At 40.2% G+C, this 24,675-nt stretch overlaps 2 protein-coding genes across 7 annotated transcripts in view; both read right to left on the bottom strand.

Moving 5' to 3' along the window:
• utrn (utrophin) overlaps positions 1 to 12,939 on the bottom strand; it is a gene marked incomplete at its 3' end in the record, with an annotated part of 194,758 nt that extends 181,819 nt beyond the window's left edge. For 3 of the 6 annotated variants that reach the window (XM_082506784.1, XM_082506786.1, XM_082506781.1), the window contains exon 1: positions 26 to 150. In XM_082506784.1, coding sequence (XP_082362910.1) covers positions 26 to 107 — 82 coding nt within the window. In that variant the 5' untranslated portion in view covers positions 108 to 150. Of the gene's footprint in view, positions 1 to 25; positions 152 to 11,006; positions 11,159 to 12,422 lie in introns of those variants that run through there. The other 3 variants (XM_082506782.1, XM_082506783.1, XM_082506787.1) reach the window with 3 other exon arrangements.
• A 5,765-nt stretch (positions 12,940 to 18,704) lies between these two features.
• Positions 18,705 to 24,460, bottom strand: LOC309689790 (uncharacterized protein). The gene is made up of 4 exons (XM_082506453.1): positions 23,864 to 24,460; positions 21,907 to 22,804; positions 21,571 to 21,596; positions 18,705 to 19,949 (listed from the first exon to the last, which is right to left on the bottom strand). The coding sequence occupies exons 2-4, from the start codon at positions 22,795 to 22,797 to the stop codon at positions 19,034 to 19,036; spliced, it is 1,833 nt and encodes a 610-aa protein (XP_082362579.1). The 5' UTR covers positions 22,798 to 22,804; positions 23,864 to 24,460; the 3' UTR covers positions 18,705 to 19,033.
• Between the last annotated feature and the right edge of the window lie 215 nt (positions 24,461 to 24,675).

The raw sequence follows: 24,675 nt of genomic DNA on the forward strand, positions 1-24,675 counted from the left end.
TTTAGGTTAATCAAGACAAGCTTACCTAAATCGAGGCTACTTTCATGCTTTCCTTTTCTTCTGAAAAAGTTACGCTTTCTCCACGACATCCATTTACCCAAATTCATGACAGCAATACAGACCTTACAAATATATACACACACACAATGGAGAAAAAGAAAAAGGAAAACAAGTAATCCGGAACAGGAAGACAAGGTAGTGGCAGCAGCGTTAGTGGTGGGAGAGTGAGTGAGTGAGAGAACAAGAAAAAAAAAGAAAAGAGAAAGAGGAAGTGGAGGTGTGACAGCATTCATCGATGACGCTGGGTGGGTTTATGTGGGGTGCCGGGTCGGGCACTCTGTCACAACATACAAATGTTCGCACACACAAGGCTGAGAAAAAACCACGAGTGAGAAAAACAGATCGTTAATTAAATAATTAATAGGTAAGTGAAAGGTTAGAGAGGTGTGTGTGTGTGTTGTACGCTTTGTGAAATCAGTTGATTCTCGCCTGCAAACACGATACTGCTGGAAACAACAGCTCTAATTCAAATAACCGCGACCCAGAATGAGCGTGCCTTAGCAGAACGGTTTAGGGTTAGGACAGCCACCTCTTTTGCCTTTGGTTTACATCAAAGTGAAGCAATCAGTGTCCCTGACTCTCAGAAAAACAGAACTGTTACAGCAGACTGAGTTAAAACTGAGACGTGGGTCCTGACATTCACCGAGGGTCTCAGCCGGGGCAGTGGAGCAGGGAACAGGGAAAAAGCCAGAGTCCATTTGCCCATTGATATATTTAGTCAATGAGGGCCAACTGAACAAACAGCTCTATTCCCACACAGAGAGAGTGAAAAAAAAAAGAAAAAAAAAAAAAAGAGTAAGAGAGAGAAATGAGAGGGAGGGCAGAGGGTGAGGGCAAAAGAGAAAGTATATTTTCCTGTGTTTTGTTTTTTGCTTTCCTTTCCTTAACAAAGAGGAAGTAGAAGAGGTGATTCCAGCTTGGTGACCAGCTTCCAGAGTCTGACTGAATTAAATCCACTTCCTCCCACAGGGAGCTGCGGCAGCTGGTCTGGTCACAACTCAGAGGAATGAAATGGTTCGGGTCAGGCTGGCTTTGGCAGTGAGTGAAGGAAGCAGACACCAAAAGGAACTTTCCACTAGGGTGCGTCAGTCAGAGACAGGCGTCCTCCCCCTGTCAGTCCATCCTTACACACCGTCCCCAGAGCATCATCAAGCTGCTTCACTGAAGCCATGCAAAAATGCCCCCCTCCCCCCTTAAATATGCACATAAACATCTCTCTCACGCTTTATATCCAAATATCACTTCTGACTAGAGACTGGAAGACATGAATGAAACCCTTTCATTCCACGTCTCACCACAAACAGTCCTAAGTTTACATGACAATCAAAGTTGATGGTTTCCTGGATGTCTGGTATTTGAGCTTCAGTAATTATTAGACAGAAAATTACTTATAAAACTTAATATAATTAACTCTTGCCATATATTAAGTCTAAATGTGTATGTGAATATAAAAGTCAAAAATGGCAAGTGAGACATAAAGTTAGATATGCAAAACATGCGTACATGCAGTTTTCCCTGGCTCAGCATCATAGCTAACACTAGAACTCCTTTCAATTATGAATAATACAAAGGACCTTATGAAATCTATATGCACAGAGATGAGACCGCCCATCAGCGATTCATCTACACACATCACCCTCTGGCATGGACAGTGCAGTCGCTCTGCAGCTTAATGCACAACTGTCACCCCAGTATTTTTACATTTACAGTAATCACACTAATAGATGTACAACCTTCTCAAATGATCTCAGAAGAATGCACACAAAGCATAAATCAATATAAACATCATATTTGGTGTTTCACACACAGTTTTGGAGGATTTCATGGACATGACATTGAGTTAACCACATCAAAGTGAGGTGAAAAGACATATTCATGCTTAATATCATGAAACGGTAACCCAGCTGTGCATTAATCCTGCCACCTGCCACATTCTGGCGTCATCCTGCATTTCAGCTGCTGCAGCCTACAGTGTCACCAGCGTACAGTGCAGCCCTCCGCTCTGCACTCCGGGGGTAGATAATCACAGGAAGACAGCAAAATGCTGATTGGATTTTATTTTGAGATTCAATTTAGCTTATATCCATAGTGTTGTGACTCACTGGCAAGAACAACAACACTGATTTAAATGTTTTCTATAAAGGAGAAGTACAAGTACTGCACTGTGTAAAGAGAAATGAAAGAAGGGTAAGAGTCGAGGTATGTTATAATCATTCCTTATTTATTAGGGGTGGGGGAAAAAATCAATACTGTGTAGTATCGTGATATTTTGTTTGCTAATAATGTATCGATACAGGGACAGCAGAAATCGATATTTTGTTACAAAAACATTTTCGTGGACTGGAACTGACTTCAGAGCATGTTGATCCTTTTTCTGAGCAAGAATCCTGACATTCCTTCACTGTCCAAATGTGTTTAACTTTTTTTTTGGCAGCAATAAACATGACAGTTTACTTATTTTAATTTAAGACATGTTTTATCTTAATTAAGCTTAAAACTTTTTTATTTAATGTAAAATTATATTTTGTTTTAATTTACTTTCAAATTCTTCAGTTGCTGAATGGGCTGCATAGTTTTCATAAATTGCATAGTTCAGAATAGCTATAATTGTACCAGATGGTTGCATTCAGTTAAGTTGGACTAGACTGTAATACAAACCGTTCAGTTTGTATTACAGTCTAGTCCAACAATGTTTTGCCAGGTTCGCTTGTCTCCAAAATGTCTGTACACGTGGGTCAGACACAGACAGACTGAGACTACCTGATTGTGGCTGAGAAGTCCCATGTTAGCCAAGTGCCTTGTCAAACTGGATTCTGAAACTATGGATTCTGAAACTATACAATCATTGAGCATGCAGTTCAGACAGATCACAAAATAAGCTCAACCAACAGCCATTCTCCGCTGACAGAAAATCCCCAAAAGAGACCTTCCGACTCTGCTGTCACTCTTTGATGTTGATGTGTTGCAGGAGTTAGGTGATGAAATGGTGCAATTAACTTTGTGTTTGTTTCCTCCAGCCTCCCTTCCTGATATTCCACATTGATTTCAGGTTTGTGAGCCTCTCCTGTCACGTGGCTTCTCTGGCTTTTTCTCTCTCTTTTAACCACAAACAGGTTCTTCTTTAACAATAATGTCTGTGTGATCGTTATATCTCAACACAACATCGCACATCATACACCAAGTTAAAATTGAATAACTAGGAAATCCAAACCTTTTACATGTTGGACCTTCACTTAAATCCACTCAAGTAGATTCCTTTGTTTACATCCTAGAACTTCATCAGCTCATTAGCACATGTATCATTGTAGTCAGTCCTTTCCATCTCTATTGAGCCTCTCTATGCAACGCTGGAAAAACAAAGTGGGTTGTTATGGATCTATGCTAGTTGCCAAATAACCATGCCACAACTTTATATAACATTTTTAGCATGATAACTAAATAGATCTGTATCATTTTATGCACCAAACAACAAAAATATTTAGTACTGTAGCAAGAAAGTAGGAGTGATGCGATAGGTCAGAATGTAGAATAGACAACATAGATTGTAGCTGTAATGAGCTTAGGACAAGGGGTAAGAAAGGAGGAATGAAATGGGAAGTGCCTGCAGTGGAAAATAAGAAATCCACAGGAGGAGGGGAAAAAAGTGGTCTGTGAGTGTTTAACAACTGTAGGAACATTTAAGACTGATGATTTTCTGCCATTCCCAGTGTGGTCTTGAAGAGCTTGACATCTTGCCTGGGCGGGGTGTCTCAATGCTGCTCATGCACATGCACCAAAGAGGCAGAGTCCCACACACAACCACACCCAGGGGAGATGCTTTGGCCCAGGCCTTCATTCCCACATTTCCAGCCAGGACTTTGCAAAGTAAAGTTTCCTCCCATTTCCCAAGCAGCCAGATTAAGCTGCAATCAAAGACATTAACACAAACACAGAGAGGCTTGTGTGCCCATATAGAGTGAAGATACATCCAGCTGCGTGTTCCCTGTGGAAACTTCTTTCTCAAAGTGGAATAAACTCATGAAAACTCCCACTGACCCAAACAAGCCTGGGAGTCTCCAAAAAAGCAGAGGCAAAGAAACAATTCAGGTCATTACGTTGCATCAAGAGGCGGCACACAGTGAAAGCCTCTTTGTTTTGATTTGTATTCCATGCTACCCACACATGCAAACACACACCCATTATAAGCATTTTGCATGTATATCATTGCACTCACTGACAGCTTGAAAATCTGTTTTTAAAGTAACAGCAAAGCTATGAAACAATAACAAATGAGAATAATAACAACTCCGGATCGTCTCAGTGTTTCACCCAGTTACTCTTGAACACAGGCACGCACAGAACAGCTGAAATACTGAGTACACCCAGCTCCAAGAAGCCAAGGCCCGAATTAAGGATCTGTGACATGTAGCTGAGCGAGTATGGTGACAAAACACACCCTCTACACCACCCATTTGGTGACATTCACATTCTCTTGTTGAAAACACAAATATGTCTTACATTGTGTCACACCCAAAGGTAAGCAGATGATCCAGTCTGTGGCTCATCGCACATATAAAGCTGATGGTTAAGCTTCCCATTTCAACCAGTCAACCAATTACTTTTTCCTCATATCTTTCATGTGACACATATTGCACAAAGCACGTACCAAAACAAAGTGTGGGAACCAAGTAGGATAGACTCCCGTCAGCTAATTTCAAAACACTACACTACACAACATTTCAAGGCACCCACCAGCTCTTAAAATATATTGTCTGGGACTTATACAGATACTGTTATGGATCATACGAAATCAATACTGATGAGTGGAGAGCAGAACAAAGAGCAGAAACAATAGAGAACAACAAGGCCAGGTCAGGTACTGACTCAGGTTTAGAGCAGGCTCCTCCACAGAGCTCTCAAGTGACAAATAAGGATCGGGTGATTGTTTCTCACCTCATTACCGTGTGATGTTAAACAACAGCCGCTAACCCTGTGAGTGATATATGACCTTTAACATTTGTATGCACTCAGGAATGGAAAGAAGAAAAGCACACGCACAGACAGGATGTAAAGGCAGGACTTTAGCGGTTATAAGGTAATCCAGCTGTAACTGTGTCAAGTAGTGTGTCTAACCATCCTCTTATCCCATTCAGAACTGATTTGCAATGTGGCAAACCACAAAATTAGCACTTTACCATATACAGTACAGCCTACAGGTCAGATGGAGGGCAGCAGCTAGTGATTTATTTATTTTAATTATAGGGGACTTATTACCCTAAATTCCAGCTTTAAATTCTTGGACTTTGTTAGAGTAGTTTTGCATGATGCACCGTTTAACATAATCCTTATTTACAATTTCAGCCACTCAGTTCATGCTGTGTGAAACATGGCCAACCTTTCTCCTGATTGGTTGTCCATCATGAACAGAAGATTTGTGTGCTAATAGCCAGAGCTGTGTGCCTGGGATTAACAATAGCCCCTCTTACTGACATCATGCTAATCCAAGAAAAGACAAAACTCTGGAAAGTGTTAAGAGCAATCAGAAGCCTGACCTGTTTGCTCCCCACCTTTCTTTCACATGTGAGGTATGTATGCATGCATGCAAGTATGCATTCATTCATTTTCTTAACTGCTTACTCATCTTCAACTGGTGAGCGGACTCGAGCCTATCGTAGCTGAATGGCAGCAACAGGGTTGTGCAGAAGGACAATGGTGTCAGACATGGTCAAAGTTAACGATGACAGCGTGCCAATCAAGGCGACTTTTAGCCAATTTCCCCATTGATGTGTTAAATTTATGTTGTCATTGTGCTGAGATTTGTGATAAATTCAATCTGTGAAGCACTAGGTTTCACATCGTACCTCAACACATAACCAAAACTTGCAACGCAGATGTTTCCAGGCATGCACAAGTTGGTACCCAAACTTCTCTGCACTTTGAAGTTGGTGTGTGTGTCTGTTTATGTGGATAGCGGCTAAGAGATCCATCATGATCGTCATCTAACGAGAACAAACAAGAGGAGGATATTTCTGACTACTGCTGGATTGATTTTTAAATCTGAGTGTAATATGACCACATCTGCAGAGATCCAAGAGATGCCATTTCATCTTCCTCCACTGGGTGTTTTTGTCTGTGAGAAACTCGGCTGTGTTGGGGAGGGGAGGGTAAAGACTGCAGTAGAATCAAGTGAGATTTTAAGTAGAAGGAACCAGGATGAATTTGTAGAACTGGAGTTTCAAGTTAAACTCCAGTTCCACAAATTAAGCTATGTGTTTAAGCCATACATCTTTACATTATGGAAAAAGAAGAGCATTACCACAAGGTAGGCTCCTCTGCAATGACTGAGCCTGATCCTAGTATCCAGTCTTCTAATGACTTTCACACTGAACTGAGATGATACAATGCAAATACATTACTTTGCACTAGTATAATTACATTAAAATAAATGAAATTAACATGTTAACATAAAAATATGAGCTTATTTTTTTAAACAAGGTTGTTAGCTCCCGAACAAATGCCACATAAGTTTGGCTCTCCTGTTTCCAGGAAACTCTAAACTTTTCTCTATAACCTTCGGGAAATCAGCTTCATACAGACAAACATGTAATCTTAACCTTTTCAATTCCACTTCCTGCTCTTTTGCCTCTCTTTTCTTCACACTCCAAAGTGTGTTGATGCTGCAACATTAACATCTCTTTCTGCTGTTCAAAAGTTAACGCAGATGGAATTACCTTGCGGCCACCTTCTGCAATCAATACACCGTTCTCAATAAGCTTTTCTTTTAAAATAGAAAAAACTTCATCCTTTTGGAGAGTCTAGAGCAATCAATGCCAAAATGCTCTGCCACTTCCCAGTGCTCTTTTTTTGTAAGCAGTTAACAACTGTTCACTGGGAGTTTGAAAAAACTCATGTGCAGATGCCATGTCCACACAAAAATAGTGTAAAATATACTGTACACACTTCTGGGACTGGACCACAGAATATAACTGATAGAATAAAAAACAGTTATTGATACAAAATTGTTGTACAACACTAGGTTAACAATTACTGGTATGAAACACCCAGCAGTAAGGCACACTCTTCCCTTACTAGCTACCTAACCAAAAGAAACTTACTACATACACTAGACCGTAGTCTTCATGCATTTGGTGGTGGGTGTTTTAAACACACAGCACGGTAACTGATGACAAACCGACTAGCTGCCAACTTTGGCAACAAATTGGCAACAAAAAGACAAGGCTTAGCTTGTTCAATTAGTTTATTTAACAAAGAAATACTTAAACGTGAGATGAGTAATCGCACATATGAGTGATGAAATGCCCAGCATGGATGCTTGTAAAGGTAGGTGCAATATGTTGTAAAAAGAGGCATGTAACAAAAATACTACACGTTGGCAAGCAGCCTCCCGGATTCTCTCTCTCTCTGTCTGAGTGAGTGAGTGAGTGAGTGAGTGAGTGAGTGAGTGAGTGAGTGAGTGAGTTGGTTTTATATACTCCTGTCACTCCCACCTCTCAGGTGCAGCTGGATATGTAACAATCTAACCCAGGGCTGCAGGAAGGGAAAACACAACAGTGCCAAATGAAGTGCTACCAAGCCATTATATGTTTCATTATTTTGATCCCACTGTCATTTATTATTTTACTAATAAATACACTTACTGTAAACTATTCATTGTTGTATATTCAAGTTATTTTACTCTAAGATGGAAGAAGTTCGATCAGTGCATCCCTAGCAGATACATTACCTGCTCTGTCAGCTTTAACCTCCACCCCATTTCCTCTGTTTTCTTTCCTCCTTGATCCACTGTAAGCTTGGATAGTAACCTGACACACTGAACCACCTCCCCTCGCCCCTCCAGAGACACTAATGTGCATTTGTCTGTGAAACGGAGTGACTATATAGCTAGTTCATAGAAAACTTGGTAACACACATACAGACCCCTGCTCCAACCTACACTGCAGTGAGATCTCAGTCAAGCACCAAATGGAAAACGTGCCAGCTGAAATAACGAACGTGCTCACTCTCTCTGCAAGATCAGGACGCCTGGCGCTAACTTTGTGACAGTCACTAAGCGTGACAAAAAACAGAGTTTACCGTTTGAGCGCGCGCTCTGCTGTTGGCTATGAATTCTCCAACCTTTCAAACATGCCCACATGGTGGCCGGCATGGAGATTAACAAGTGCGCTAATGCTTGTCTTCACAGCTGCAAAAACATCCCTCCACCTGCTCACCACACACACACACACAGACGCACACACACTCACCTGCTTGTCACTCTCTTCTAATACCCCATGTTTCAGCTCTGTGTAGACTTTTTCTCAGGATGACAGAAACCACATGAAACAAACCCAGTTTTGGGTGGGTGTCTAAGGATCACTGTTAACAATCAGCCTCACTAGTTTATAACATGGTGAAAGAAAGAAGACTTTATAGTGATCGGGGTAGACCACATGATATTTTATCAGCGTTTAGCTTGAAGCCATTTCCCAGATTTGCCTTGGTTTCAAAGCAAGCGCGTACTCTCTGAATTCTAAAACAGAACAGCTAATTTCTGTCATATTTATCCACCAACTACAAACACACACCACAAATTTCCATCGTCAAAGAGAAGATAAGAACCACTTGTGCCGAGGCTCCCAGGTTACCTCGACATACATGTGAGCGGCCGTATTTTCTAAGTTGCGTTTTTTTGTGCAGCTATGCTACGTGCTAAATTTTCCCCCCGTTGCCATAAAAGAAAACATTACTTTTAGGGTTGCTAGGGAAACCTGAATCTTTGTGAGAAAAGCATTGTGGTCTGGAGACAAGCATTATAAATTACAAACTCCATCGGCACAGTGGAATTCCTGGCATGGAATCCACCAGTGCTGTGAGGCTGGGTGGGTGAGGCTGGGTGGGTGAGGAAAGCTGGCATGAGAACTGGCCTCTTTTTACTGTATTTAACAAGTTTACAGCAGGAATTGGGAGTTAGAAGGGGGGAGGGCTATGGTGAAACCCAGAACACAGGCTTTAAATATATTTATATGTGTTCTTTTTTATAGGAACATTAAAGTAGAAACATTCCAAGGCCGAAGCTCCTACTTACCAATGACCTAAAATAGGTCAAGTAACACTTTAGCCTAACATATAGCAGGGTAATCCTATTACCAATATCAGTGTGTTAAAATAACAATTGAAAGACACTGTTTTTTCCCCCACTTCTTCATATTATTAATTCCATTTTTGACACTGAATTTTTTTAGTACAACAGGGGTCAACCTCATTTATATCAACAGCCACATAAAGCCCAATTTCATTTTAAGAGGGCCAGACCAGTAAGGCTACTGCCTAATAACCTATTGAAAATACCCAAAACATTTTCCCCTTACCGTCAGTCTAAAGCAGTTTGACTACACATTTAATCCTGAGATGTTTTATAAAAGAAACCTGCAATTTTACTATTACATCTCACTTTTTCCAAATCACAAAGACACCAAAGAAACCTATTGACACGGCTCATTGAGACTACACTGTAAGAAATAAACAACTTTATCCTGTAATTTAAAAATAATAAATCATGTGAGAACTCAAAGAAAAACTTTCTTTTTTTTTACTGTTTAAAGCAGAAAAGTGTTATTTTTAAGTATATGATAGGCTTATGTTTTACATCATTGTCAGTAAGAGGCCTGTAAAACTGATCCAAATACAGTCAAAAAGCCACACTTTATACTCTCCTTTGAAATTTCCATGTTTTCCAAAGCCCTATAGTAGGCCAGATTGAACTCTTTGGCAGACTGATTCTGGGGGGGTGTTTTAAACTTCTGTCTGTGCCAACAGATAAATATTGAAATCTGTAAATTATTTTTTAAAAATCTAAACAGGAATAACAACTGTTGCTCAGCTGATCACAATAGTTGGCTGATGTATATAAATGCATTCCTAACTTTGATCCTCATTTCAGTTATCAGTGGAAATGGAAACCTCATGAGTTACATGGCAATGATTTTGCACCTTAAGCCAAATGCTGCTTTAACATCAATTTACATCCAAGACGTTTAACTTAAAGCTCAGTTTTTGTCAAAAGTAAACAATCCCCATATGACAATAGTGTTTGTGTAATAGTTACTCGTACAGGTAAAGTGTTTGATATAAGAGTGATGAGCTTGCTTTCCTCTGTTCTGTCTTACACTCCAATTTTCTTTGTATCTTGTCAGCCCATTTGACCTGGGCACCAATTTTAAAATGGGACATCCTTTAACAACCTCTTTAGCGGGATGTATAATGATAAACTTACAATGCAAAGTTTCACTCTAGACTCCTCTAACATAGGAAAATGTGTGCTTATATTGTTCTTCCAGTTTGCCATGTTCTAACTAAATGTACTGTTCAAAGAGCCAGGAATAGACTAAATCAAGATGGGTACACAACATCAGGGCATTGTCCTCCAATTACCTTAATTTAGACCAACTAAAGCACTCCTCTAACTAGAACAACAACTTGTTTGTAAGCGTCTCTCCCTCTGAGGGCGGTGTCTACGAAATATTAACCTATGGAATGGAATGATCTGCAGAGAACGTGATCAGTGGGTGTGTCTCTCTCTAAAACCATCCCTACATTCTTGTCCTCCCCTTCTTCTGCTGCTGGACACTTTCCCTTTCTGTTTCTCCTTGCAAAGGTGTGATCGCAAACCCACTCTGTCCTCATTACGCTGTGTTGTGTGCTGTGTCTCTCTTCCCCTGCCTCCACGTATGGTTAACCATACACCAACAGGATTTCTGGCTCTGTCACGGTTTTCTAACAGTGACTGCACATGTTCACGCACAACAAACTGTTGCCTCGTGCCATTTATTCTGTTAAAGAACACTGAAAGCTCTGACAACCTTTGGACTTGCATGCTCTGCTTCATTTGTTCACGTTAGGGAACATTAAGTACTGGAGACAGCTGCAAAATACCAACACAAACAATGGACATAAATATCAAAACATACCAGATCTTGATTTGATTTTGTCGTTGAATTCTTCATTAGCTCCTCCCCCAGCGACGTCTCCGGGTGACGCCATTGCAGCCCAGTTAATCCAGTGCTAGATTAGGTAAAATAGTGATCAATTTCCAGGCCTCTCAGCAGCCCTCTTCCTGCACCTGTAAGGAATAAAAATGAAAACTCAAACTCCACAGTTCCTCCAAAAACAAAATTTTTTACTGTCAAATTAGTTCTCTATTGCTTTCATATGACATTTAGTAGAAGACAAAAATCCACAAATGGCCAGATCAAGTGTCTCAGACCTGGTACCTCATGACAACCTAGGATGTCTCAGGAGGAAACAAGCTTTTTAAACCATGTCTTAGGATGCCAAGCTGTGCTCTTCTTTATCTTTAAATAACTCCTTAACTGGCAATTAAAATGTGGACTTAAACCTTGGCATGGAAGCAATCTAGATATTGAAATCAGCATCAACACAACAAAGAAATCTGACCGAAGAGATGTTTTTTGTTCAAGTCTCAGTTTGAAACTCAAAAGAAAAAAGCTCCAGTCAATACTTCAGCTGGTCATCTCAATTCACTAGCTTACATTTCTGAGTCATGCTGCAGCTTTTGAGACCCCTTTTTTTGGTCTCGCTTATGCCTGTGGTCTGTTTCGCTTCAGGGTATCCTTTCATTAAAACTCAACCACTTTCCCTTCCAAAATAGCTTACTTTTTTACCATGAAAGGACTTCATGTGCAGTTTCCCCCCCTTACAGTTCTTGGTGAGTTACAGTTCTTGAGGGATGATGCAAGACCCCAAAAATAACAACTGTAAACTCAATGAAAAGTCAGCCTCATCTGTCTTGCAGCTATCTTTACTTTAATTTCAGTTCCTCTTCTTGTAAGTGGAGTAGTGCTGACAACCAGACCAAAACAACTGAGAAGATTTAAAAAAAAAATAAAAATTTTATATATATATATATATATATATATATATATATATATATATATATATATATATATATATATATATTTATTTATTTATTTATTTATTTATTCTAATCTCATCTCTTTGACTCACAAGTGTGGTGCAGAACTTTCTAGCTTGCCCCAAAGTGGACTGGACCAAAGTGCACATGTTAACTGCTTAAAAGCACGCATATATATGGATAATCTGACGGGACTAGCGCGATCCTTACAAAATATACCAAGTGACTTTTAAACAGTGAATCAATGATAGTCTTGTTTTAGTTAATGTTTTATCTCTTAGGTATGACTGCGGCAGTTTGGGAATTTTTGTTTAGTGCTGCACCACCCCTCAGCCAACTCACTGCAAGATTACTGTGATTTTTTTTTTCTTATCCCATTTAATTTCAAACTTTTCTCTCTCAGTGGCTCCTTTTACAATTAAATCCGATAGCGAACTTCACAATAACGTACCATAGTGATGAGCACTACAGGTCATGGGCGTTTTCGTGGATCCAATCACTCACCTCTGCTGTCACCAAGGGTCAGGAGACGTGTTCCCTCAGAGCAAGTCCAAAACGTGTCGAGTACGGATGGACAAACAGGGTAAAATGTATTAAAACTGCGTGGATCTAATTCATCTAAGGCATTTTCTACGAGAAACGAGGCGTCTTTCCCCACTAACTAGCGTTAAAACTTAGCTGACGTTAACCAAAGAGAACCGTCCCCGAGCGCATCCAGTCTCCGCGATGTGCCAAAAAAGCTTCAAGAGACGCCTTTTGGCAACGCAATGCAAGGTGAGGCCACCGTCGTCTACCAAAGCACACGGCTAGCTGTCTGTTGCAAACGGAGAGCTGGTTACAACATTTCACGGGTGAGCACCGCAGAGCTGTTCACTCAGGTCCACAACTTTTGTTCCTGTTGCTTTTCTCCACTCTTTCTCCCTGTTACATACACTGACGCAAACAGCAAGCTAAATGCAACGGAAACGGTAGCGCTGTCTTTCAAAATAAAATAGTCAAAGAACTAAAGCAGTTCCTCGCAGTGTTATATTGTTACTGAGGCGTCGGAAATAAACGAAATAATCTTTTTATAGATGGAAAATGATATATTCACCGGATAATAGACTCAATCCTAATAACCGACTCACGTTGCAACAACCGAGGACTTATTTTGAAGGCATATATCGGAACTACATTGGCCCCTCTGGGTGACTTGATTTCGCTCTGTAGCGTGTCCCTCTGGCTGTAAAAGTTTTCCTGAGTCTGAGATGGAAACATGGCGCGGTGGCCGTCACGTGATGTAATTCTAACAAAACCTATGACTCTCACGGGGAAACACAAACTTTAATAGAAACACTAAGCCAGGAGAAATAATGGACGGTGGAAAAACAGTTTCCACGCCTTTCCACCTAAAGGGAACGCAAACTGACTAAAGCCTGACGCTGGATCAGAGAGATTTGTTTTATTGCAGCATGTGGGCAATGTGACCCATTTAATTAATTGAACTCTCTGCATTAATGGTTGTATTTAGACACCTACAGATTTGTTGTCTCTACAAACTGGTCCGTACCAATGCTTGATTGTATATCATATTATAATATTGCTATTGATGCATTAAGAGGGGCATTTCATTTGACCTATATTTTGGGTAGTTTTATTTATTAACACTAAATATTTCACTGGCAGATCAAGCAAAGTGATTCATTTTTATTTATATACCAACAAATCAGACACTGTACCTTACACTGTAAGGTAAAGACCCCTGCGGTATTAAAGAGAAACCCTCCGATAACCCCCTGTGAGCAAGCATTAGGCAAATGCGGGGAGGAAAAACTCCCTTGCAAGAAAAGAGACCTCCAGCAGAACCAGGCTCAGTCATCTGCTAATACTGGTTAAGAGGTGAGGGTAAAGAGAAGAGAAAAAGGAGATGTGATGCACAGAGACTATGCAAGAGACAGGACAAGAATTAATAGCCTGCAGCAGTGGTATATAAACACCTGGGGAATGAAAAGAAATCTAGAGAAGAAATGCTGAATGGATCACAGGAAGTACCCCAGCAACCTTAGTCTAGAACAGAATAACTAAGATATGCTTCAGGGTCACCTGACCCAGCCCTAACTATAAGCTTTATCACAAAGGAAATGATGACTCAGCGAAATAGTAAGTACAGTCATGTAAAAGGAAGAGGGACAGAATGTATAAGATGCATAGAAATGGACAGGTACCCCAAAGATGCACTTCCTGGAAAGAGTAACTGCATTCCACGCCTGGCTGCTTATCACTTTATTGAGTATTTCAGCCCATAAACAAATCCTGGGAATTACTGGGCACCCAGGTACAGTGTAAAATCCCCAAAATGTGTGTTTGTGTGTGGGTTTTTTCTAGTTTAATTCAAAATTACAACCAGCAAAGCTCCAACAAAACATATGTTGCTTTTTTCAATCAACACACAAAACAGGTTTCTCCTCAATAACCAACTTTATTCATATAGCAGCTTTGATACACAACTACAAACAAAACAAGACAGGAAGACAAACAGATAATCAAGTTTAAAACATAAATAATGACAAGTAAAATAAGAATCAAACCCTTATTTATGGCCACGGCTTAAATGGAAAAAATAATAAGAAAGTTAATACATACAACAGCAACAATCGTTACCATACACACCCCTCCACCCCTGATGTCTCAGGTTTCATGTTGTGATAGTGAGTTATGTCGGCCTGAAAACAACAACTTTTCCCGTGTCTGAGGGGACTGAATAATAGATTAGACCCCATTAGAAAAAGTCTCTGAGGCTTTGGGGGATGTTGAGATGTTGATCTGCCATTGTATGCCCTCATCCTTCTCCCTCTGCGTCTCAGTTGTCGGGCCTCTTTTGTGGATGCTTCCTCACGCAGCCTAAAGAAGAGGCTCAATTTCACAAATCAGTGCTCTATTAATGCCTCAAAAACGTATCAAGTGACAGCATATGCGTTTGTCAGTGAAAAAAAAGAGGGAGGAAGGGGACAAAATATGGTCTAAGACCAGGAAATCTTTAGTATGTAAGGCCCCATTAGCGATTTTTACACACAGTAATTCTTCCTCAATTTACCCCAATTTGCTAAACATGATTCATAGTTACACACTCACCATGTTTGTGAAGTTGAGAAGTATTTATAAGGCTGCATGACTACAGTGCACCAAACTGTTGAGTACTGCTTGCAGCTATTTTCTGTCAAGCCTTTCCGGTGGCATATGCAGATGACTGGGTATCGATGGATCTAAGGCATCGCCCTGGCTGTGAAATTACAGGGGTGAGTGTGTGCAGGCCTCCTCTGGGCCAGTGCTGAACTCCAGCCCAGAAACTACAAGAAGGCGTTAAAGTGCCCTCTTCTGTCCTAATCACGCAACTACTCCTGAAAGATTTAGTAATGCAATGTGCTTTGCTAAGATCTAGTTTTAAACTTCTGTGGATAATCTTAGTATATCCTAAGTAATTTACAGATGCTGGTGTGCCAAAAAGTTATTTCTGATGTTTCAATTTTTTATGTCTAATATCTTATATTACTACTACTAAACTTATATTGATAAATAGACTGTAATCAACAGGATTTCCCAATCCTGAGTTATAAAGAAATTACCTGTTTTGACTCTGCGTTAACTGCACCTACATTATATTTAGTTATATTTCTTGCAATTTCTGCTGCCTCTGTTGTCCCTCAGTTTTTCCACTACTTTGTACATTCACTCACTCAGTTTCAGTTTCTCCTTGCATTAATTTGCCTAATTTTGTGAGTTTTTATATTGACGCTATGATTATTATACCTTATATTGAGATAATTCTTGTTATTCTTTCACTGATAAATCCAAAAACTGCGGCGAAATTCACAAGAGGAAACGATCTCACTGAACAAGCCAGTCACAAGAGCTCCGTCAATGGGGGTGTAGCTGCATTTCTAGAGTGGTGCACGTCGGGTTACGCCTTAAACAAGTAATAATCAGACGGATAATCAGAATTTAAACCAACCTTCCTAATTCTCCAAGTAATGTTTGGATACTTGGGTTAACCGCAAGCTGGCGGCTGGCTTTGTAATACGACACTATTTTAGCGCCCGCGATTTTCAGCACCGTTTTATTACCAATAGACTGCTGCAAATCTGTTAACTTAGAGGAAAACTGTTATTATCAAAAGAAATTGGCTGAAAAAAAATGTGTATTTTTTAAATAACTAATTACAAAATGGGAGAACTGTTAAAAAGTGCAATTTTAAACGGAGCTGAAATTGTTGCATTCGGTGGAAATAATACAAGACGATGCATACGCAGCTACCACATCTGCAACTATAAGCTCTTTATCATCAGTGCTCTCTGTTTTGCCTCGGTCTCGCTTATAATGTAACAGAACTGTTTCTTTGTTTATGTTATGTGACGCAAACCTTCCAATACATCAACAAAATAAATTTACCAGGAGTGGGGTTCGAACCCACGCGGACATATGTCCATTGGATCTTAAGTCCAACGCCTTAACCACTCGGCCATCCTGGTATATACACCGTACCCCAACACATCCCCACACTTGTAAAACTCAACACATCCAAATACCGTTAATCACTATGTATTCTAGACTTAGTCATTAAATTGGCACGAAGCTAGCAATGCATAGCAGCGTAAGCCGACGAGATAAACAATAGCAAACAAACATACTGGTCTAAACAATTGACATTACCGCTGCTAGTAGCTAGCAGCTAAGTCATTTACTGTCATGCTAACGACAAGCCCGACCTCAAAAGCTTGAAATAAAACTACCGCTATCCTTAAGGTGGCTTGTATTTACAAAAAAAACCTAAAATATACACACACACACATACATATATATACCAGCTCGCATACTTGGGTTAATTGCTTCCATTCCATTCGAATTCCTGTGAACCGCTCTCTCAAATTAGAACCCGCATAATAACATTAGCGTATGCTAACCCGTAGCAGAAGTTATAGCAGGCGTACAACTTCTATATTGTAAATATACACAGTAGCGTGTTTAGCTGCGCATTGCAGCCAAACAAAACCTCGAAGCAAAGCGAAACACCGATACCGCACAACAAATCTCTAAATTACGAAGTCACGGAGAATAAGTTGCCAAACAAAGTCCGTAGAAACTTCGGAGACTGAATGACAGCTAGTCTTGCTAGGTGTATGTGGATCTGAGTGAGTGGGGCATTAACGGGACAGGCGCCATCAGGGATATTTCATTCTATATTTGAAAAACGAAAAAAACGAAAACAAAAAAACTATAGTATAGGGCCACATTAAGAAAAAAATAAATATTATTGTTCATTTTGACCATAAAGATGAAATTTCGAGACTGAACTCGAAATGTTATTTTGAGATTAAACTGTTTTGAAAATAAAATCTAAATACTGCTAACTGGTACGGAAATTAAACTTTGAATTTTGATCATACATAAGCTATTATGCATAGTTTTAAAAAGCAAAAAGCAGTTAGACGTGCACACAGTCTGACTCCAAATGGCCGAGATAGGAAACTTCAGTTTGGCATCTAGTTTGTGGAGTAGAAACTGACTGCATCTATTCGCATGGCTGTTGTTGCCTTGTCTTGTGCACTGAGCTATTCTTGAAATAACTACAGGATTTAATTCCAAAAAGTTCCAAATATTATACAAAGATTCAGGGTGCGTTTTTCTCATTTTTAGCAGATTTCCAGCAATTTTTTTTTTTTCAAATAACAGCGAATGTTCGATCTTACATTCAAAAATGAAATTTAAATTGAAATACTAAGTGTTAATAGGTACATCTAAATATTACATTTAAAGCTTAGGATGCTGAACAGACCGGATAAGCTGAAGAAAATGATAGATGGAAGCTTGAATATGTCAAATATGCACTCACCATTTAGGTACACCTTGCTAGTATTAACATGAACCCCTCTTTTTCCTTCATAACTTCTTCAATTCTTCATGGAATTAGTTGATTACATCAGCAGCAGTCTGAATAATTGATACGTGCAGGATGGAACAATCTTTCATGTTGTTCACCATAAATTCTGCCCTACCAACCATATATTGTGGAAGAAATTGAGGGTTAATCAGACCAAACAATTCTTCCAATCTTCTATTGATCTTCTATTAGTAAGCAGGTACAGATTGTAGCCTCAGTTTACAATTTCTGTTCTTAGTCTTGCCATTCTCCTCTGACCTGTGGGATCAGCAAGACATTTTCACCCAGAAAAGTACACGCACTGGATATTTTCTCCATCATGTGTCATTCTCTGTAAACCCTAGAGGTAGTTGTGTGTGAAAATCCCAGTACATCAGCAGTTCTTGAAAGACACAGAATAGTCTGTCTACTTGACACCAACAATCATGCCACATTTAAAGTAATCCATATCATCTTTCTTCCCCACCCCAGTGCTCATTTTAAATATTAAATCTAAACATAAATTTACAGATTAGCAGAAGTACCAAAAATAAAACCTTAATGGATTAGATCATTTTGTTACATTAACGCAAAATAATCTTGGGCCAGTGTAATATAAGAGAAATGTACACACAAGTCCCCTTGTCTACATCATACTCACTGCACCTCTTACTGATATAACTTAGTTTTATCTCAGTCTGACATGACATTTAGTTAAAAGCTACACAGTACAGCTCTTGTTAGTTGTGATTATGTCTGGATCATTTGGGTGTCAAATGTTTTTACGCTTACTTAGACTCAAAGAATCTGGAAAAACTAGCAGATCTTTTTTTCCTACAGCTATAGTTTATTTTGTGCATCACTGAACACGATAACAGTCTCAACTTAAAACATCAATTTGTTAAAACTTCTCTCAAATACATACAGGGGTAAATTCTGTGATCATAACATTATCTGTAATTTGATAAATTTTGAGCTTACAAATTACTCCCTTTCACAGAAATACATTGTGTTTCTACCCAGGGAAGAACTGTCTTCAGTGCACTTAGTGCCATCGTCTTTCATCAAAATATTGCACATTACTTTTTCCTTTTTGTTTAGTTCCATATCTTTTACGTAAATAGTTAAATGTTTAATCAGAATTTCAATCATTTAAGTCAAACACAGTCCTAAAAAGTTTGGTCGTTTTTCCAGCACAGTAGACAGGGGCAACACTGGAGGAAAGGGTTTTTCCTCTTGTACTGTATGGCCTTCTTCATATGAACGTGGACTTTTTCAATATATTCCACAGTGTTGCACACATGAGCCTCAATGTTATTGAGCATGGATCCCTGCTCCTCCACTAGTATGGCCATTTGGAGGAACAGTTCGTGGATCTCCTTCATCCTGGCCTCCAGCTCCACCAGGTCCTTGTGTCTGCCTTTGATCTCGCACAACGCAGTGCGGCAAGAGCGTACACTCTGATTCTGAAGGCCTTGGGACAGCTCCGCCCAGCCCTCACCACCTTTGTCCACCAGCGCATCCAGCTGCTCATCAGTGATTTCTTTCCCCAGTATTGAGGCCTGCCTCTGGATCCTCACCCTGCAGGTATTCCTCTGAACCTCTTCCGCCTTACTGTAGTCAGTCATAGCACTGTGGAAGGCGCAGGTCAGTGACTCGTACTGAGCACGGGCAATGCGACTAACAGCACTGTTGGGGCCCTCTTTCTCTTCAAGCTCTTTGCTCCGTTTACCCAGGACCTGTAGACGGGCGTACAGAGCCTCCCCCCGCTGTTGGATCCCTCTGGCAATGGAGTCACAATCCTTTTTAATAAGGGTCAGGCGGCGCACAGAGGTGCCAAATCGTTCGTTGTGGGCGTGCAGACGTGCCACCTCCAAGTGGAGCAGGGAGATGTCCTTGCGTATTGACTCAGCCTCCTTTAGGATGACCTCAGTAGCTGAGGAGCTCTCAAATATTACCGCTTGATGAGACAAAGTTCCCTTGTCTACATCATACTCAAACCCATAGAATCCGGGCTCGTACTCCTCCTGCTCCTCTCTAATGGTCTGCAGCCTCTCCAACCTGTCCCGCATTCTGCCTGAGAGACTAGTGTATTAAAAAAAAAAAGAAGTAAAAAGGTATAATAAATAAAATCCATAATTCAAAATGATTATCATGAACATTCTTCAAAGTGATGACACACATGAAACAGAGTAATCTGATCACTTGGCTGTAAATTATTGTGCTTTGTTAATTTAGTAAGGGGGGAACTTTAAGAGCCATCTAGAAAGATTGTTTTAAAAACTGATGATGCAACTGATGCACGTAAGTTTAGTTTTATCTTCAGTAGCCTTTTCCCGTCAGCAGTCACAGCTAAGTGACCAACAGGAATTTCTCAATTTAAACCAGGAACAAGGACCTTCTCACCTTAAAGCAGACTTTTCCATTTAAATTGAGGTTTTGCAATAGGATGGTGGTTTCTGCATTTATCCAAGTACTTTCTCTACGTTAGGTCTGTCAACTCCACAAGTTGCAGTGCTTTTGGATGGCAGGTATCTTTTCATCAAGTTCCTGTCATAAGCTCAGAAAGTCAATTTCCTTATTCCGTACCGTTCGAATGAACAACATTCACTTCAAAAGTTGTCTCAATTAAAAATAAAAGACTTAAACAAGTCTTCAGAAATCATATCTTCCCCTCGAGTTGCCTGTAGAGTGGAGCCCAAACTAAATAGCCAGCAAGTCCCATCAATTATCCAGTTGCCTCCAGGTGGCAACACTTTTCCTATGAAAAAACCCAAATCATTAGACTCACAAATCAAATGATCTTACCTTCTTTAAACGGCCACCACGCTACAGAAAAGGTAAGTAAATCCTTTCAGCTTGTCTCATTTGACATTTTTGTAGCAAGTATGTGTTTAATCTACTGAAGGAAGTTGGCCGTCTACTTTCTTTTCAGCATTGTGTGTGATTGCCGGCCCCTTAACAGGTGAGTCACTTAAGCCTTCCCACTGCGACACATAATACCTCCTAAAGTACTGTTTCAACTCACGAATCAAGCAAATGGATTAAGTAAGAAGGCATTCCTGGTAAATGACATGCCCAAAAACAAGAATTAATGAAAATTTAAGGAAACAAACAAGAAAACAAAGGGATTTGACTAGACGTCTTGAAAAACACGTAATAAGCAGCTTTATTTGTTTTGTGACGGCACCTGTGTGCAGGTTAAACAACTGGTTAATGGCGTTATACGCATCATGACAAAGAGCAGCTGTCATTGAGCTGGAAGTCCAGATTTTCTCCAGTTTTCTGTGTTTGAGTAAGAACATAGCAGGCCTTCTAAAATATTAGTGTTAATGTGAATTGTATGTTTAAAAAATAAACCCAGACATATTATATTTAATATATTTAATATTTACTTGTAAGAGAAATCACATAAGACAGACAAAAACATTTTAATATACAGAAGTCAAAATAAGGTAGTGTGCATGGTGCATCACAAGTACAATCCCTGCAGAAATTATATCCCTGTTAAACTGCTTCGTTACCGGTACGCTCTGTTTTACTTCAACCACAACATCCATGGTATTAGTGCTAAGATGTGTAGTGACAAACCAAACATTTCTTCAAGGTTATTTTAATGGAACTTTCAGAAATTGTATAAAAATATCTGAAAGCTACTTATTAGTAAATGTGTAACCTGAGCAAGCTGAAAAATACCTTCACGTACCGTTTGTTTTCAAGTATGCATCGTGCCTAGGTCATTGTTATTTGACACAGGTTATGTCTCAAACCCTTACTACAGACATTAAAAATCAAGGAATTACATAAATAGAGTTTTATGAAGTTTAACCCAAGAATTTTTACATTTAAACCAAGCAGTTTGAACCCTTTTCCTCAAACCTTTATTTTACTCTCTGAGAAAATATTAGGCAGTAACTACAAAGACCGTGATGATAAATTATTGTGAAACTAACATTTTCGTGACACGTCGAACATTTTGAATATCCTAAGAACTAGCTGACATTGTCTTTGCCGGGTCATCCTGTTGTACCGATTAGTCGACGCACGGAAAACAGCTGCAAAACATCTTTCTAAACGGGTTCTTGCTGTCGTGGCGTTTTGCCTTGCCAAGTTTGAAGAGGACATCCTGCATGACAGCATCGGTTTTCTGAACGTTGTTCTGGATGGAGTCCATCATGGGGCCCTGCTCCTCTACCAGCACGGCGATGTCCAGGAATATCTCATGGATGCCCTTGATGCGGCTCTCCAGGTCCAGCAGCTCCTGGTGCCGTTTCTCAACCTGGGACAGAGCCGAGCGTGCCGTTCTGCCTTCAGTCACGATGTTGTCGTTGAAGATGTTCCACTGACCTTTCTCAATCATCTCCTCCACCTCCTCTCCCGTCACCTCGTGCCCCATTATCTCCATTTGCCTCTGGATCTGGGCTTTGCAGCTTTCCCGGTGGCTCATCTCGGCCTCATTGTAGTCAAACATTGCATCGCGAAAGCCATTACTGAGGCAGGCGTACTGGGTTCTGGCGATACGCGTCACAGCAGAATTTGTGCCGTGCGTTTCTTCTAGTTTCTGCGTCATGTCGTCCATTTTATGTAGACGTGCTAGCACATCCTCAGCCCGCACCTTGATATCAGCTCCAATAGTGTTAGAGTCCTTTTTAATGGTGCTCATGGTGGTGGTGGCTTGGAACATGCGGGAGTTCTGCTCACGAAGCCTCTTAACCTCCAGGCGGATGAGCTGGATGTCTTTGTGGATACCTTGTGCCTGGGTGAAGATTTCGCCCAGAGCAGGGCTGTTGTCGCTAAACACCACTGCTTCATGAGGCAACTCATCCTCCAGGTCAACGTTACTGAAGGAGTCAGAGACAACGGACTCCGCATACTCCATTGGCTCCATGGGGCCGCTGGACAGCTCCTGGAGGTCAGTTAGTCTGTCCCTCATGGTTGGTCTAGGGAACAAGTGAAGGTTAGAGGTCAAGATGCTTTTCTCTCTCTCTGATTGCTGTTGATCTAACATACAATGGTAAAGCTGACTAAATAAAGAGGGGCCTTTCTCAACAGTGCAACACTAAGCAACTCAAGACACCCCCCCCCCCCCCCCTTTTTTTTTTCATAATTAAACACCTTCACACCTTGTCTTTTAACCTGTTTCATACCAGGTTAAAAATATTTTCCTTCTTCCTTTACATATAATCCACCCGGCACCAATCACTGGCCTAACAGGTTCTCTAAAGAATAGTAAGAGGTGTTCCTTCCTACCAAACTAGTTCCTTCAACTTAGGATCTTTCTGTAGCTAAATTCATTTTGACTTTAAAATCTCACAGACAGAATTATTTGTCAGAGTCTGAGAAGCAGTCTAAGTAAAAGATCTTTATAGTGTGAAAAAGGGACGGTGGTGACATAATTTAAAGGCATTTCTGGCACTGCCACTACACCCTTCCCGTCCTGATTGCCCTGTCTGATTTTGTCACTGCTTCTAGTTGAGAATAACTGATAATCTATATCATTGATCAAAACAGCCTTTATACAATTTTCCAGTTAAGATGCAATCTAGTGGATTAAATGTGTATTATAAATAAATAAATACATGTGGTCCTTATCATCATGTTGTTGTTTTGTTGGTAGACATATTCAACACTTAACTTGTTTCAATAATCCGAGTTTTTTTAATCTAGGAAATATTTTGATTTGGGCACAATGTATCATAAAGTACAATAAAAATGTAAAATAACAACGATAATAGTAAAAAAAAAAATTAAACAATTGTGGAAGAAAGGTGTACGTTTTTCCACAAATGTATGGACATGGTTTTAGGCTGTGTATATGTCACGCTAGTGTCTATTTCTACTACGATAAATCTCGTTTACTACTAAAAACCCCAAACAAAAACAAATTTAAAATCACTTTTCATTTGTCTGATGGGCCATAACTTAAACTTCATCTTCCTTCGCCGTTCATGAGCAACGAGATGAAATAATCTCGTGAAAATAAAAGGAAGGATCCTCACCTGTTTCGCTTTTATGTCCACAGATATCAAAGTTTGTACGTTGCTGTCAGGTGGCCGCCGTGCCTCAGCAGCATCCTCCTGCTCTGATGTCGACTGCTCCTGGCCGTGAGCACAACAATGGGCCCTACACGCGTAACGCTGCTATATCTGGAACTAAAGCTGGAATTTTACTGTGTTATTTCTTTTTTGTCAAGTTGACCAACTGCGCCTCGCCATGCAACTGCGATGAGATGTGACTTGAGGAATGAAGCCCGGTCGGTTTGGTTTGCAGTGACGCCAAGGTGTGAGCAGCGGGTGTGTAACACTCGAGTGCCAAATGCAACTTGGCGTCTATCTTATTGTACAATTAAGCAAAACTGTTGGCACGGAACCTTCGAGGTCACCTTTTTTAAGGGGGTTGCGCTTAAAAACGCATTGGCGACACTTGGCCAACCACTGCCATAATATCTAAAAGCCGCGGTAGGCTACCTGACAGTTTCCGAGATGAGTGAGTGAAGCCTGAGCTGATTTTAGCTCACGTCAAGATTTTCCCAGCCACGCCCAAATGACTTACACAGTACCGGCTTGTGTTTGTGCAGGAGAGATCAGACTTGTGTGGTTTTACCAGCTTCTTGCACTGTACCTTGACTAGAACACACAATAAATTATGTCCATTAACAGGTTGGTTAGGTTCCAGACATTCAAGCACTATATATACACACACTAATAAACATACGAAACTAATAAACAATATCGTTGTGCTTTATTAATGTAAATCTATAGGCAGTATTTACTAAAGGTTTTACTGTTTCAGAGATGCCTGAAAAAGCAAA

This window comes from Aulonocara stuartgranti (genome assembly GCF_965226115.1).
Source record: "Aulonocara stuartgranti genome assembly, chromosome: 15".
Classification (NCBI taxonomy): Eukaryota; Metazoa; Chordata; class Actinopteri; order Cichliformes; family Cichlidae; genus Aulonocara; species Aulonocara stuartgranti.

What these genes read in the sequence shown, in the direction of transcription:
- LOC309689790 (XM_082506453.1), bottom strand. Translation starts at nt 22,797, where the DNA reads ATGAGGGACAGACTAACTGACCTCCAGGAGCTGTCCAGCGGCCCCATG. An exon ending in TTTGCAGCTGTTTTCCGTGC is followed by an intron (nt 21,597 to 21,906) that starts GTCGACTAATCG and finishes ACAATGACCTAG; the next exon opens with GCACGATGCATACTTGAAAA. An exon ending in TGCATACTTGAAAACAAACG is followed by an intron (nt 19,950 to 21,570) that starts GTACGTGAAGGT and finishes TTAATACACTAG; the next exon opens with TCTCTCAGGCAGAATGCGGG.